Here is a 13,838-nt window from a genome sequence, read left to right as displayed (position 1 = left end):
GATGTAGAGCTGTGTACTTTTGTACACAGCTCTACATCTTTTAGGAGTATTTTTACTACGCTGTACTTTTTACTTTGAGTAATTTTATTATGAAGTATTTCTATCTTGAGCAAAATGTCTGGATTCTCTACCAACTGAATAAGGAACAAACATATTTTAACCACAAACTTACCAGACACAGACACAGACACACATTTGCTGTTTTTATTAAAGTTTCATAAGTTTTTTTTTTTAACTGACATGGAAACATTTTCTTTTGCCTGATTTTATTTTTTGCTACTTGCATGAATTATTGCCATTTTGATCCTAAAAATACCAAACATTTCCACTTAAACTGATATTTGAACCACCTGAGAATGTAATTTTTAAATATTAAATGATTAATAATTTGATCAGACTTTTTACCAAATGCTTTGTTACTCTTGCATAATTTCTTGGACAGATACTTTTTACTTTCACTTGAGTAAAAATAGTTTGAAGTAGTGAGTAAAATTTCTTTACGAAAAGGTAGGAGTTAGCCTTTGCCTTCAGTCTGTTTTTTTTATTTATATATATATATAAAGTAATGCTTTGTTTTTGTGTAGTTTTGATGATTCACCAAATCAAAGTGAAACTGAGCCAAGCTTTGTGTCCACAGTCTCACCTCCTCTGTGTCCACTGTCTCCTCTCTCCTCCTGACAGGAAGTCCCGCCCCCGGACGCAGCGCTCCCATCGGGATGTTCAGATTAGCCTGGTGGGGGGAAATGAGACGATGAATGGAGCTCAATGTTTACGCTTGCACTTTCCAGAAAAACCAGTCGTTTTTAATAATGACCACTGCTTCCTGGTTTCAGCGGGCCATAAAAACCGACGTATGTGTTTATGAAAATTAGGCCAGAGAGAGAAGAGAGGAAGCTAATCGAGTTAGCATGTAGCTAACACGGCGTTAGATAGCAGCTAGCTAGCTCCGTGTTAGCCGCTGCCTGTTTCATGTGTTTGTACTGTATTTGTAAATAAGCGCACATTGTGCAGCTGTACAAAGCTGGAGTAGTGTTTGTTACAGAAGTATTTTAAAGGTTTTAAGACCGAAACGGACTCTGAAAGGGAAAAGGTAAATTAAAAAATCAGTTCTTGAATCCTGCAGCATGTTTGCTGATGTTTGTATTCCTGTAATGTTGCTTTGGCTGAAACTGTTTGCTGTCTTTATGCGTAAAGTGCGTTTAGCAAAACTAATTCATCTCTACAACCAAAGATTAAAGCAGTATTTCACTAAAAAAGAAAGCCATTATTACTGAAAAATCCCAACACCTCGATATAAAGTTGTTGTTTTTACCTCCATTTTATGTAAAGAAAAACTGAGTTTTAAAATGAAAGTTTATGCTGTTATGACAAGATTTTCTATAAAGTATTTATTGCATTACATCCACAAACTCCAAAGCCTTTTATGAACATGAAGTAGTTTGTAGCTGTGAAGTTAAGGAAGCAGTTTTCACTTTTTTTCATTCACTCAATAATAAACATGAATAGTTCACGTAACAACTGGAAGAAATAATGAATGAGAATAAAGTTAGGTTTTTAACTCTATTACAAACATAAAAAAATACAAAAGACAATTCAACATTTTATTTTTCATTTGTATTTGATTTTTCTCTTTAAATTTAAATCTGTTTTGGATATTCTTTTATAAGTAAAAATCTGAATTTATTTTTAACTCCCTTTCATATAAGTTTAGAAATCTGCAACATTTAATAGCTACTACTAAAACCAACCTAACTAATTAGTTTTCTTGTTTAATTTGTCAAACATAAGAAAATACTTATATTTTCTTTTTAATAAAAAAGTCCTGATTTTCTCCTCAAGCACTCTTAAATGTGATTCTAATTTATCTTAATATTTAATTACTTTGAGTTGTGAAATTCCTATTACCATATTACCAAACATCCTCCAAAAAAAGTGTTTTATTCCCCCAAATAACCTTAAATTGCACTGATATTTGCTTAAAATATTGAATATTATCAAACTGTTGTTGAATATTAGCTTAACAGGTGTTTTATGTAACATGATTGTTTATATATAGATTTCACTTCATGTTTGTTTTGGTGTAAAAAAAAAAGAAGTACTTGAACATGTTAAGTAATTTTATTTTCATGTTTTGATATCATGATGTTTTCACGTCTTGTTAGGTTTTAATTTTTAGTCTATATTGATTTTGAAACAAAAAAGTAGTAATGTACGCTATTTAAAATGAACCAAAAATGGCCTAAGACAAGCAAGCTAATGCTAGCATTAGCATTAGCTTGATTGTCTTTTATTTCTGGAAGTTTTAAAAAGTTTTTAATTTGTAACTCAGATAATTACAAAGTAAAGTAGTTCAGCTTTTCTGCCTTGTTGCTGAAATGTTCTATTCAATTAGACTTAACCTACGAAGTTCCTCGTGTTAGCATGCTAATGCTAATATTAGCATCTGGGTGCCTTTTACAGATATTTAGAGTAATACATGTTCTAATATTGGCTCCTAATGTGACACATTTTGTTTTAGTTGTGTACAAATGACATTCCGAGTTAAAAAATTAAATATAAATTTTTAACATTTGAAAAATTACATGCATTAGTTACGTATAAATTAGTCTAATTAGATTTCAGGTTATTTCTGTGAACTGTTTTGTTCATTTTAGCATTAGTTTTGTATAATTTACCATTTTTTTCATTCCAGTCAACATGATTTTTTGTTACAAAACAAAAACTTGAAATAAATAGGTTCAAAAACACTGTTTTGATTTTAAAATAATACTTTTCCGTGTTTATTTATGACTAACAATTATTTTATCCACAATCCAATGCCATAATTTAGAGTTTCTTTCTTATATTGACATTTACTTTTGGAGTGTAATGAGAAATTCATCTATAATACAAACAAAATTAACTCTTTTATCTTCATTCTTTGCATTTTGTCGCATTACAGACGTCAATGTACCAATCTATTTCTATTTCTGGAAAATATTTTTGAATAATATAGTCAAAATGGACACTCAAGTCGGAAAAATCAAAAACAGAAATTGCTTGAAACAAAGCTACGTTTGTGAATTTTAACATTAAAATGACATTAAATCCAGCAATGGAAATAAGCAGCTATTTTTATCAACGGATTGGCGATTGTTGCGATTAACTAGACAACATGACTTTGTGTTATTTAGAAAATGTTTAAAATAGAATCTAAAATTTGGTATAAATAATTTTAATATGCAAATCTGCTGACATGGCAGAATCAGAAGGTTTTTCTTTTTTATTTATTTTATATGATGAGATATTTTTAATGTGAAATTGTACTGCTGTTATGAGACAGCCCTGCAAAAACACAAAATATTACCAAGTAAATTTGGTCTAGTTTCTTATTGCACTTAAAATAAGACACAACTAACTTATAAGGACTTTTAGCAAAATATATGAGCTTATTTTAGGTAAATAATTCCTTAAAATTGCAGAAAAAGACGGATTATTTTTTTACTTTTCCCATATTATCTGTGAAATAATCCAGCAATTGAAAAAACAAGCTCCTATATCTTGCTGAAAAGTTCCTTATAAGTTATTTTAAGTTTAGTGGGATATTTGCACTAGAAACTGGACCAAATTACTTGGTAATATTTTGTGTTTTTGCAGCGTGAGCTGTGAATTTCCTGTTGTACCAACGCCTATCCCATGGTTAGACATGAAAACGAGCACAAGAAGCGGATTCAGTGAACAAAACTTCTTTTTTGACATTAAAGCTGCATATGTTTGCCTCGCTCTCAAATTTGCACAAAAAAAGCCTTGATATTGTAAATGCACTGTTTGAACCTTCAGTAATAATAAAAAACTTAATGTGGAAAAGACTCTTTGCAGTAGAAAGTCATTTACCTGCAAGGCCTTCACGTTGGTCACGGGTTTGGACATAATCCTCGCCTCGTCAGTGAGTCCGCTGACCTGCAGGAGGGAAACCCAACACATTCACCAGTGGGTCGGGAAGCTACTGGGCGCACTGGGACAGCGGTTTTTGAGGAACGGGATACCGTTACAGTTGCTTAGCGACTCTTACAAAGAAAACCAGGTACAGGAACTGTTCTCTGAATCTTTCATGAGAAGCAGACAGAAATCCTGTCAAAATAAAAGTGAGCTGGTTTCACCTCTGGGTGCACCTTTGGATTGTAATCAAATAAATTAGTCACACTAATCAATCAATCAATGTGTGTGGGGAAATGCATGCAGTGTTATATTATTACTGCATTTAGGATTAAAGTAAATGATTTAAAGCAGAGGACATGCAAACTGTCTGAAACCAGACATTTACATGTAAACAGACTCTTTCCCCACAACCTGACATAAAACCACTTTTCTGTTTCAGATAAGTTACATTTGCCAAAGTTATTAAGATTTTCTAAATGTTGGAACAAAAATAAATTCTTTTGTGGATGATAAAAAAAGGATTGAGTTGCACAGCCAAAAAACTTTAAAAAAAAAAAAATTCAGAGTTCCAAAAGTCTAGAATTGAAACTAATCTCAGAAATTTTCTAGATTTTTTTTTTTATATATAAAAAAAAGAAGCTAAAACTTAGAAACGGACATCTGAAATTTTATGGAGAAAACTTGGAATTTTAGAGTTTCACATTTCAGAAGACTTCCAAAGGTCAAGAATTTAAGCTTTCCAAAAGTTTTGGTTTTTTCTACCATTGTTTTTTTATATTAACTTTTGGAGCTCAGAAATTTCCATCTCTATTCTAAAAAATATACTGAGATAGATAAAATTTATTATTTTTGTTTTTTTACTTTTGGAGCTCAGAAAATTCTGAGTTTTTTCTGAAGAAAAAAAAAACATTTTTACTTTTGGAGCCAAGACTTTTCAGATTTCATCCTATGAAATTTCTGAGAATAATCTTAAAATTTCTGAGGTTTCTTTTTGTTTTGTTTTTTTGGTAGAAATTTGCTTCTTTATTTTCTAACTATGATTAACCTCATGTACATTTCCTCAGTATTTGGTAGAATTAATTTTAAACGTTTTACTTTTCCTCCCCAAGCTTCTGACAACAGTTTGCTGTAATTCTGGCCCATTCCTACTGACTGATTTTATTTAATTCGGCATTTATAGACATAAAAATCCTACAGTATATGAATTGTTTCAAGAAGCTAGAAACTAAAATTTTATTTAAAAATACTCTTTTTTTAACAAAGATTATTGTTGATTCTCTTCACACAGTGAGGAACAAAATAATATATTTTTATAGAGTGTTTGTAAATACCCATTTTCATGTGTGAGTTTTACTCTAAAGAATATGGAGAAGACTGAAACCATTGTTTTAATATAATTTGCACATGCACCAACATTTGCATCATCATTCTGGACCTCTGATGACATAAAGGAAAACATTGTTGGATCCATTCATACATTTGCTCTGCAAACTTCATCTTGTTCAGCGTTTTGGGAGTTTATCTGTGGAGAGTTTAAAAGCTGGAATGTCTGAAAAATCACTCAAACAAACAAACAAACACCGTCACTGGACAACCGTTCCTTCTTGTTTTGAACTGATTTTCACTTTTTGCCCTTTTGTTTAACTAATATGAGTTACAGCAACATTTTATTTTCCTTTTCGTTTCCATAAAGTATTAAGGCAAATATGAAAACCTGTCAAACTTTTGCAGAGGACAAACAAGATTTTTGTGGCAACTGAAGTCCAACCTACATGATGTCAGAAATAATTAAATGAGCAAAGTTTAACGGAAAACACGAAGGAAGTAACAATACAACTTTAGTCAATATTATTTAATTTTAAGAATGCAGAGATAGCTGTTTATTATTTTAACAGTTTATTTATGGGTTCTATATTTCAACATATAAAATAATTTACATAATTATACAGTATACTGTAATATATAAAGTAATAACTAAAAATATAATGTAAAATAATTTTCTGTATTTATTCTGCCACAACTGGCACTTTGAAAACATTCTTAATCTGATTAGGCTAAATTGAAAAAAATTAAAGTTCCTTTTAAAAGCTGAAAAATTTCTAGAAAAATCTCAGAAATGCTGAGGTTAATCCCAGATTCTTTTTAAGAAAAGGACTTGAAAATGTCTGAATTTCTGATTTTTTTCTTGCAAATTTTCAACTTTTCTGAACTTCATCTCAAAATTTCTGAGTTTTTTGGCAGTAATTTACTCCTCCTTTAATGGTTTTTCTCCAATACGCTATCATACTTTTCCTGAGTAGTTATGAGTCATTTTTAAGTATTTATTTCCTTCCTAAAACTTCTTTTCATTCTCCTGATCAGTTCTTCCTGCTCCTAGGAGTCTCCTCTGTTTTTATCCAGTCCGTTTGCAGCTATGAGGACCAGAGACATTTCCCTCCTTTGGTTTCCATGGAGCTGTTTGACAACAACACAGGAAAAACTCTGCGCTCTCCCCCCAAAATATCCACAAGCTTGTGGGATGTTACGTGATGAGAAGCAGCTGCTTCCTAATAAAGTCTGTATTTTGCTTTCTGTGCGCAGGTGGAGGAGATTTTATGTCAAACCAGTTGTGCACAAACTGGATCTTTTGCGTTCGTGTCGAGTAATGAGTAGTAGGGTGTGTGCATGTGTGCTATTATTGTACTTCATGAATGTCATGATGTGACTGCAACTGTAACATTTAATGTTTTAATTACATCTTTATGCCAGTTAAAGTTAACATTTTGTTTAAGGAGCATTAAACTTTGAGTTTTTTTTACAAGAAACATACACAATAAGTGTCTACTCACTTGTTCTTAATGAGATTTATGACACTGAGTCATTTTTATACTGCTTTCTGGTCTAACAATAAGAAAAGGAGTTTAGAAAATGTTCCTAAATGGAACCCTGAAAATGGTATTGCAGGGTTCAAAATATCCTGGAAACATGTCAAAAACGCCTCAGACTCAACACAGTCTTGGAAAGTTGAAGAAATAATTAGCATCAGGAGAACTGAATGAAACAATCAGACAAGACTGAATTTTATTAACAATATATTTTTTTAAATAAAGCTAAGAACATTGCTAAGTATTAATAACTAACATGTTTATTAGCATTTTGTAAAAATAAGTGTTGTTTCTGAAGCTAAAATGGCCGCTTTGTTTTATTAAGTTCGAACAAAACGAGAACGCCAAACTTTAGTCAGAAAAATTGGATGTGATCAATATTAATAGATAATACGTCCGGTATAATATTCAATATTCAACATAATATACACTGAACTCCAAATCAAAACGGTACAGCTTTATGGGAAATGTAGCCAGAGGAAAGGTTAGCCAAACTTTCCCAGCTAGCCAAAAGAAATTGTTGGTGGAATTAACCAAGTCACGTCACTCGCTCTTTGGTTGCCTAGCAACGACCCGCTGGGTGAGCGGCAGTTTCAAGCCCCGCCCCATCCAACTGTTGTTACCTAGCAACGACCTGCTGAGTAACTGGCGCGGCAGTTTCAGGTTCCCCCACTGTGCCTCCTAACTGATTAAAAACAGTAATAAAAAATTAAACAATGGCGTAAAGTGAAAACTGTGGATAAAACAGGAGAAAACGAAACCAGTTTGCTAGTAATTTGGATATTCAAAACAAACAAAAAAATGTATCGACACTGATAGGAAGCGTTTATATCGTGGTGCGTTTTTCAGCCATATTGTCCAGCTCTATTATAAACAATAGCGGAGTCTACAGGTAGAACCGTTAATACTTAATATAAAGTATTACACAAATCCTACAGATTTTCCGACTAGCCAGAAAGCTTCATTCCTATGAACAAACTGACTTCGACCACCATTTTGCTAGCATTTTGCTTCACAGCTAGCTTACAAAACATCAAATTATTCGATTTAATTTGAATTTACTTCACACTATGATCAAATCAGAGCGAAATAAATATTTCTTTATTACAAATAAGTTTACTCTGACTTGAGTTGTGATCTAAAACTTTTCTAGTGGATGTAAAACATGAAGCAGCTTTAACTCACCGCCTGATGAAGGAACAGCACCGTTTATTACTTGAACCGAGTCCTAAATGTGGTTCCTTTGACTTGTCACCTCTCTACGTGTTTCTCTTTAGCCTCTCCTCTCTGCCGCTGCCTCGTTTGTGGCTGAAGGATTCCTCTCATATCTAGGATTTGTTCTCTCTATAAATAGATGAGTGATACACAGAAGGGACCTGCTTTCTATCCGCTCACACACTCGCTCACTCTCATGAAACGGATCATAACACAACTAAAACTCTGTTTAAAAACTACTTTAGTGGTTTTTCAGGTTGTTGTGAATATGTCATTGACTACTTAGGTTTTACTTTTGATTGTTTTGTTAAAGATTAATATGGATGTAAGGATATCTTACAGGAGACTGTATGCAGTAAACATGGCGTACATAATAATAAATTAATTGAATATGTTTAATTTGAAAAGAATAAAAATTGTGACGAGTAAAAATTAGAAGTGTAACTATGTATAATATTATACATATTTGGATGTTGAGGGATCCAATTGTTTCATTTTCTGTACTCCTTGAACAGGATATGGAAGGTTTTTTAATGAATTATTATTATTTTTATTATTATTATTATTATTATTTAACAAAAATATATATTGAAATATCCATATATAGCTAGATATAGACATACGAAATATGTATATGTAAAATGTAAAAAAAAACACAATAAGAATATATATATTTTTTTCTTATTTCAATTTTTTCTATGACATTTTACTTATTCAATTATTATTATTAAAAGAACAAACATTATCAATTTCTATATTTACATATAGATATAGACTTTGTTAACATATTTAATTTAATTTTTTGTTTGTTTTGTTTTCTTATTTTATTTTTTCTCTGACATTTTACTTGTTTGAAATAAATAAAGATTTTATTTCCTTATACATAGTTTGAACTCGTTTGTTTATTTTTAATCCTGAGTAAAAGAACATATTTGGAATATTTAACTATGGTGATCTGTTGACTTCATAAATAATTGTCAAATGTCAATGAAAAAACTAACTTTTTAAAGAATAAACATAAAAATTATAGTATAAACTAGAAAAGAACAAAGATAATATGCGTATAAACCCCCTCTTTAATCTCAGTAGCTAAAAAGGCAGTGGCCTAATTCTGCTCTGACGCCCATGAGGGGCGAGCAGGAGCCGCTTGATGTTTTTAAATTTAAAGTTTACGTTGCAGCCACAGGAGGGATCCGGCAGAGTTAAAGGTGTGTGTGATCGTGTGTGTGTTGTCTTACCTCCTGTTGTGCGTAGCTGCTCTGGCCGGCCTCGCGCTCTCTCTGAGCTCCTCTCCAGCTACCTGACCCGTTTCAGCTCGTCCTGATTGGCTCCGGTAGACACGGGACTCCTCCAAGTGTGGAAACCGACCCAGCATCACACAACTTAAATGAGCCTTCAGCCCTCCCTCTCAGTGTGAGTCGATGAATTTCACTTACCTTTGTCAAAACCGATCTACATTCATCACAACAAACCTCCAGGGTCCTTCTGGGTCGGTTCTGCTGGACAGATGGAGCTGCTGTGTGTCCAAGTAGTGAAATGAGAAACCCTAAACTGCAGCCTGGTTATTTATTCCAACATATGCAAATACAACCCACATGGTGTCCTCACTTGTTGACGAGGAGAGTCTGGTGTTTTAGAGATAAGCATCCTCACCGCAGATAGTTAAACTGCATTTAATGAAGAACGAACTGCAGTTACTGCAACCCTGCGCATTTATTTGCAACCTTCACTGCAAAAACATCAAGTCTTACCAAGTATTTTTGGTCTAGTTTCTAGAGAATATAACTTAGCACACTAGAAATAAGACTAAACTAACTTACAAGTGACTTTTCAGCAATATAGAAGCTTGTTTAAACTTTAAAGGGAATAATTCCTTCAAATTAATAAAAGAAAAGCTGTTAGTTTCACTGGCAGATTATTTCTCTTATAACAAGACATTTTCCCATATTATAAGTGAAATAATCTACCAATAGAAACAGTACTTTTTCATCAGTATAAAGGAATTATTGACTTAAAAGTTAAGTTAGGCAAAAAAACATGAATAAATAATAAAGTAAAATCATTTTTGGCACAAAGTGATTTGAGTCCCAAAGCCCTAAAAATGGCTTTTCAACCATTTTCTGTTAAACTAATGTTAAACTGTTAAACTTTCTTTAAATCATATTAAAGCTTGTCACCTGCTAAATTTCCAAATTTTACAACATTCTACAGATAAAATTATGGGCTTAGTTTTTAAACCCTTTACTAATCTTTCAAAGAGGTGATGATAGAAGTAGAGGACTTTGTTTCTGACATATTAGTGCTAGTGGCTAGTTGTTGGTTCAGATTAGCTTAGCATCTGTAGCGAGAAGAGTACACAGGCTGGTTAACTTCCCATTGTAAAATCAGGGATCTAGCTAGTTTAGTTTCTAGCTTAGATTAGCTTAGCCACCTGCAAGTCTGTAGTCACATAATTTTTCAAGCTAATATGAAGTTGCTGTAAAATCAGAGAAATAGCTAGTTGCTAGCTTAGATTAATTTAGCCACCTACAAAAGTGTAATTGCTTAACTTTTCAAACTTATGGGAAGTTTCTATAAAATCAGGAACCTAGGTAGTTGCTAGCTTAGATTAGTTTAGCACCCTCAAGGCTGTAGTTGCTCAACTTTTCAAGCTAATGTTAAGTTGCTGTAAAATCAGAGCACTTGAAATACTATAGATCAGTCTGAGAATGAAAGTAAGAAGAAAATTAAAAGCTAGCTATATGCTAATGATAATGTGCTAAGAGAGGCTTACTTCAGCTCTGTTTTAATAAGCTGTAAATGCATTTATGATTTTGAAAGTCTCCAAAAGAAGCTACATACTGCAGGCTCTGAGTATTTGGCTGTGAAGTGCTGGGAAGATATGAAGTGACTAAACCAACAGGCGTTTATCCACTTGCAGTTTAATGTTTCACTAGCTTAATGAGTCAGAGTCTGGGCTAGTTTCTTTATAGCGACCGACTTACATCATCACTGTGTTTAATGATATCATATTTATGTCCACAGCTCTATTGATTACTCTGGTCTAAGTTTATTTATTTTAGCATTTAACAGCATAGACAATATAAGACTTGCTGATTTGCTTGAAGTGACCATGCACAACATTACTTGAATCGTTTCCCATTTTGTCTCATTACAGCCACATAATTTCATGTGTTTTATTGAATTTCACAGTGGAGCATAATTGCTTATGTTAAAATGTAGAAAAGCAATTATTTTTTGACAAATACAAATCCAGAACATGTGGCACTCATTTGTATTCAGTCCTCCTGAGTCAAAAAGTAGATTGTAGAATTAAGACATCAAAACAAAATAATTTGAGTGTTTCCAGCATTTGTACTTTTCAATTAAACATGTTTAAGAATGCATATATGGGATGTTTATATCTTATTCTTTTCTATCCTAACCTTGATTTTATCTTCTCCAAAACTTCCTCTCTGACACAGAAATTGCTGATTAAAATGTGACATGTTGACAAGCTTAAAAAGTAGGAATAGTAGAATTTCTACATTTTCTCTAAACCATAAAGTCACTTCTGCCTATATGAAAATGTAGTGTGAACTAACATTAAAGTATTCAGATTGTTTTTTTTTTTTTAATAAAATTTAAATTTTGACATTTTTAAAACGTTTTTATCTCGCATTTTTTTGTGTACTTTTTTTAAAAATTAAAACCCAGCACTTTCTATTTCAATCTAAAATCTTCAGGAAATATATTCAACACTAGGTGGCAGTAGTGCGCTCTATGTTTACCACAGAGGAAGCAGAAGAAGAGCAACCAGCCGGTGACTTGTGTCTCATTTCCGCTGTAAACAAACCCACTTTCGCCTGTTTGAACGTTTTACAGAAACATGCCGGCTTTTCTTCGCGGTTTTCGAGCCGCCTAATCGCGGCCTTGCTGTGCGCAAACGGAGCGATGGAGAGGCCGCAGTTCGGTTGGACAGTTCCGCGGAGAGTCCTCTGACAGAGCCGCACCATGATCCCGGTGTCCCTGCTTGTGTTCGTGATGGCAGGCTGGTGTGCTGTCTACCTAGCCGACACACTTCTCAGGGTAAGATTTTAACCTCATTTGTACTTAACTGAGCTAGCTCTCAGGAAATCAATGTTACAGATTATTCTTTTGGGTGAAAAACGAGGCTCGGTCGTCATAGGCGGCCCCATTTAGCTGTTAGCATCCGTAGAAAAGGGCTATTTCACCACCGTTAGGGAGTCTTAACTACTATTGATCTGCCTCCGTTAAACATTAAACGTATTTAGGTCAGTCCTACACCAAATTGTATCATAATATCCAACAGTTAATGTAGATATCCAACATTAATGTAAATTCATAAATTAAACTCTTTTGGGTGGGATGGCTAATGCTGGCTAATGTTAGTGTGAACATAACTGGCCTGGTCATTGTTTTCCAACACTATTCCGCTTGATTCAAATCTCGCTTCACAGTTCGGTCTGGGCTTTCTCCCATTCACTTGGAATTAACAGAATTTCGACTGAACCAATCAGCGAACAGAATGAGAAGTCGTGAAGGCTGACGTCGACTTTCTGCGCTGTTTTAGAGTTGAAGTTTGCCCGTAGTTTTAGTTGTAGCAGCGAGGGAGTGTGTTGGTCACATTTCCAAATATTGAATTAACATTAACAGCCATCTTGTTCAGCTCTTTCCTTCTCTCTTTGATGTGGACGATAATTGTTTATAGAACAGGTGATTTCCGGAAAGCTATATAACATCGAACTGGCGCATTACATACACAGTAAATACAGTGAGTAAAATTTAAAACCTCAGCACAATAGCAGAGGCTCCAGATGAGATCCTACATGTATACATACAAATGTTATTGTGAAAGTCTAATATTTGGAGTTGGTGTACTTGACCATCCGTTTTAAAAACGTGGTTTTATTTCCTCCTTTCCTGCAGTCATCTGCCACGCACCGGATCAACTATGAATCGTGGCTGGCCAGCCGAGGGTTGATGTTGTCTCCTTTTCATGTGAGATGGCAGACCACCATGTTTAACCGACTGTTTGCTTACTGTGCCCGCATCAACCCCCGAGCCCTCTACCTTTGGTGAGGATACACACGTAATTACTTAAATTAATAAAAGTTAAAAAGATAACCCGTCACTGAGTTCCTAAATGTTGGTTGATTGACCTTTGAACTCACTGGTGTGATGTGTGTGTGTGTCAGGTTTAGCAGTGGTCTAGTGTTTGGTGTGGCCGCCATGTTGGGATCGGTGGTGCTGCTGGTGAAGACGCTGCAGCAGACCTACGCCCAGATGACCACAGACAACCCGCGGATCGGTGGGCAGCAGACTCTGCAGGTGGTGGTACGTCTGTTTAGGAGTTGGTAGTTAAATTCCATCCACATTGAGCAAGGCATGTATGAACATTGGACAGTATGTAGAAGTATGATATGTTTGGGGTAATTGTCAGTAATATGCTAATGCTAATATTGACTTAGTTTAAGTTAAGGATTCTGTTCATCCTTTCACCAATCTATTCATTCAGTCATCTATCTGTCGATACGTCCATCCATTAATCTCTCAATTGGTTCATCCGTCTGTCAACTCGTCTGTCCGTGCGTGCATGCTATCTTCTGTCTATTGGTCCATCCATCCATCTATTCATCCATTTGTCCGTCCATCTGTCTATCTATTGGTCCATCCATCCATCCATTTTCTATTGGTCCATCCATCCATCCATCCATCCATCCATCCATCCATCCATCCATCCATCCATCCATTTGTCTGTCTACTGGCCCATCCGTCTGTCCATCTTTTGGTCCATCTGTCTGTCCATCCATCCATTCAATCAATCTTCTGTTCTTTTCT

General features: G+C 34.2%; 3 protein-coding genes across 4 annotated transcripts in view; 2 read left to right on the top strand and 1 right to left on the bottom strand.

Annotated features, from left to right (window-relative positions):
• The window catches only part of cnksr2a (connector enhancer of kinase suppressor of Ras 2a), an 88,325-nt gene extending 86,914 nt beyond the window's left edge, over positions 1 to 1,411 (top strand). Inside the window, exon 24 of the mRNA XM_015049599.1 lies at positions 682 to 1,411. Within this exon, the coding sequence (XP_014905085.1) occupies positions 682 to 729 (48 nt within the window). The 3' untranslated portion in view covers positions 730 to 1,411. The remainder of the gene's footprint in view (positions 1 to 681) is intronic.
• smpx (small muscle protein X-linked) overlaps positions 1 to 9,511 on the bottom strand; it is an 18,110-nt gene extending 8,599 nt beyond the window's left edge. Inside the window, exons 1-5 of one of the 2 annotated variants that reach the window (XM_015049601.1) lie at positions 9,434 to 9,510; positions 9,236 to 9,345; positions 7,968 to 8,126; positions 3,874 to 3,939; positions 644 to 730 (exon numbers count right to left, since the gene is read on the bottom strand). In XM_015049601.1, the coding sequence (XP_014905087.1) occupies positions 644 to 730; positions 3,874 to 3,909 (123 nt within the window). In that variant the 5' untranslated portion in view covers positions 3,910 to 3,939; positions 7,968 to 8,126; positions 9,236 to 9,345; positions 9,434 to 9,510. Of the gene's footprint in view, positions 1 to 643; positions 731 to 3,873; positions 3,940 to 7,967; positions 8,127 to 9,235; positions 9,346 to 9,433 lie in introns of both variants that reach the window. The other variant, XM_015049602.1, reaches the window with a different exon arrangement.
• A 2,248-nt stretch (positions 9,512 to 11,759) lies between these two features.
• mbtps2 (membrane-bound transcription factor peptidase, site 2) overlaps positions 11,760 to 13,838 on the top strand; it is a 25,581-nt gene continuing 23,502 nt past the window's right edge. Inside the window, exons 1-3 of the mRNA XM_015049600.1 lie at positions 11,760 to 12,065; positions 12,927 to 13,075; positions 13,196 to 13,334. Coding sequence (XP_014905086.1) covers positions 11,991 to 12,065; positions 12,927 to 13,075; positions 13,196 to 13,334 — 363 coding nt within the window. The 5' untranslated portion in view covers positions 11,760 to 11,990. The remainder of the gene's footprint in view (positions 12,066 to 12,926; positions 13,076 to 13,195; positions 13,335 to 13,838) is intronic.

Source organism: Poecilia latipinna, unplaced genomic scaffold (genome assembly GCF_001443285.1).
Source record: "Poecilia latipinna isolate Pla-1442-1.1 unplaced genomic scaffold, P_latipinna-1.0 Scaffold953, whole genome shotgun sequence".
In the NCBI taxonomy this organism is placed as follows: Eukaryota; Metazoa; Chordata; class Actinopteri; order Cyprinodontiformes; family Poeciliidae; genus Poecilia; species Poecilia latipinna.
Note: the sequence above shows the minus strand (reverse complement) of the source record. Positions and strands in the feature narration are given on the sequence as shown.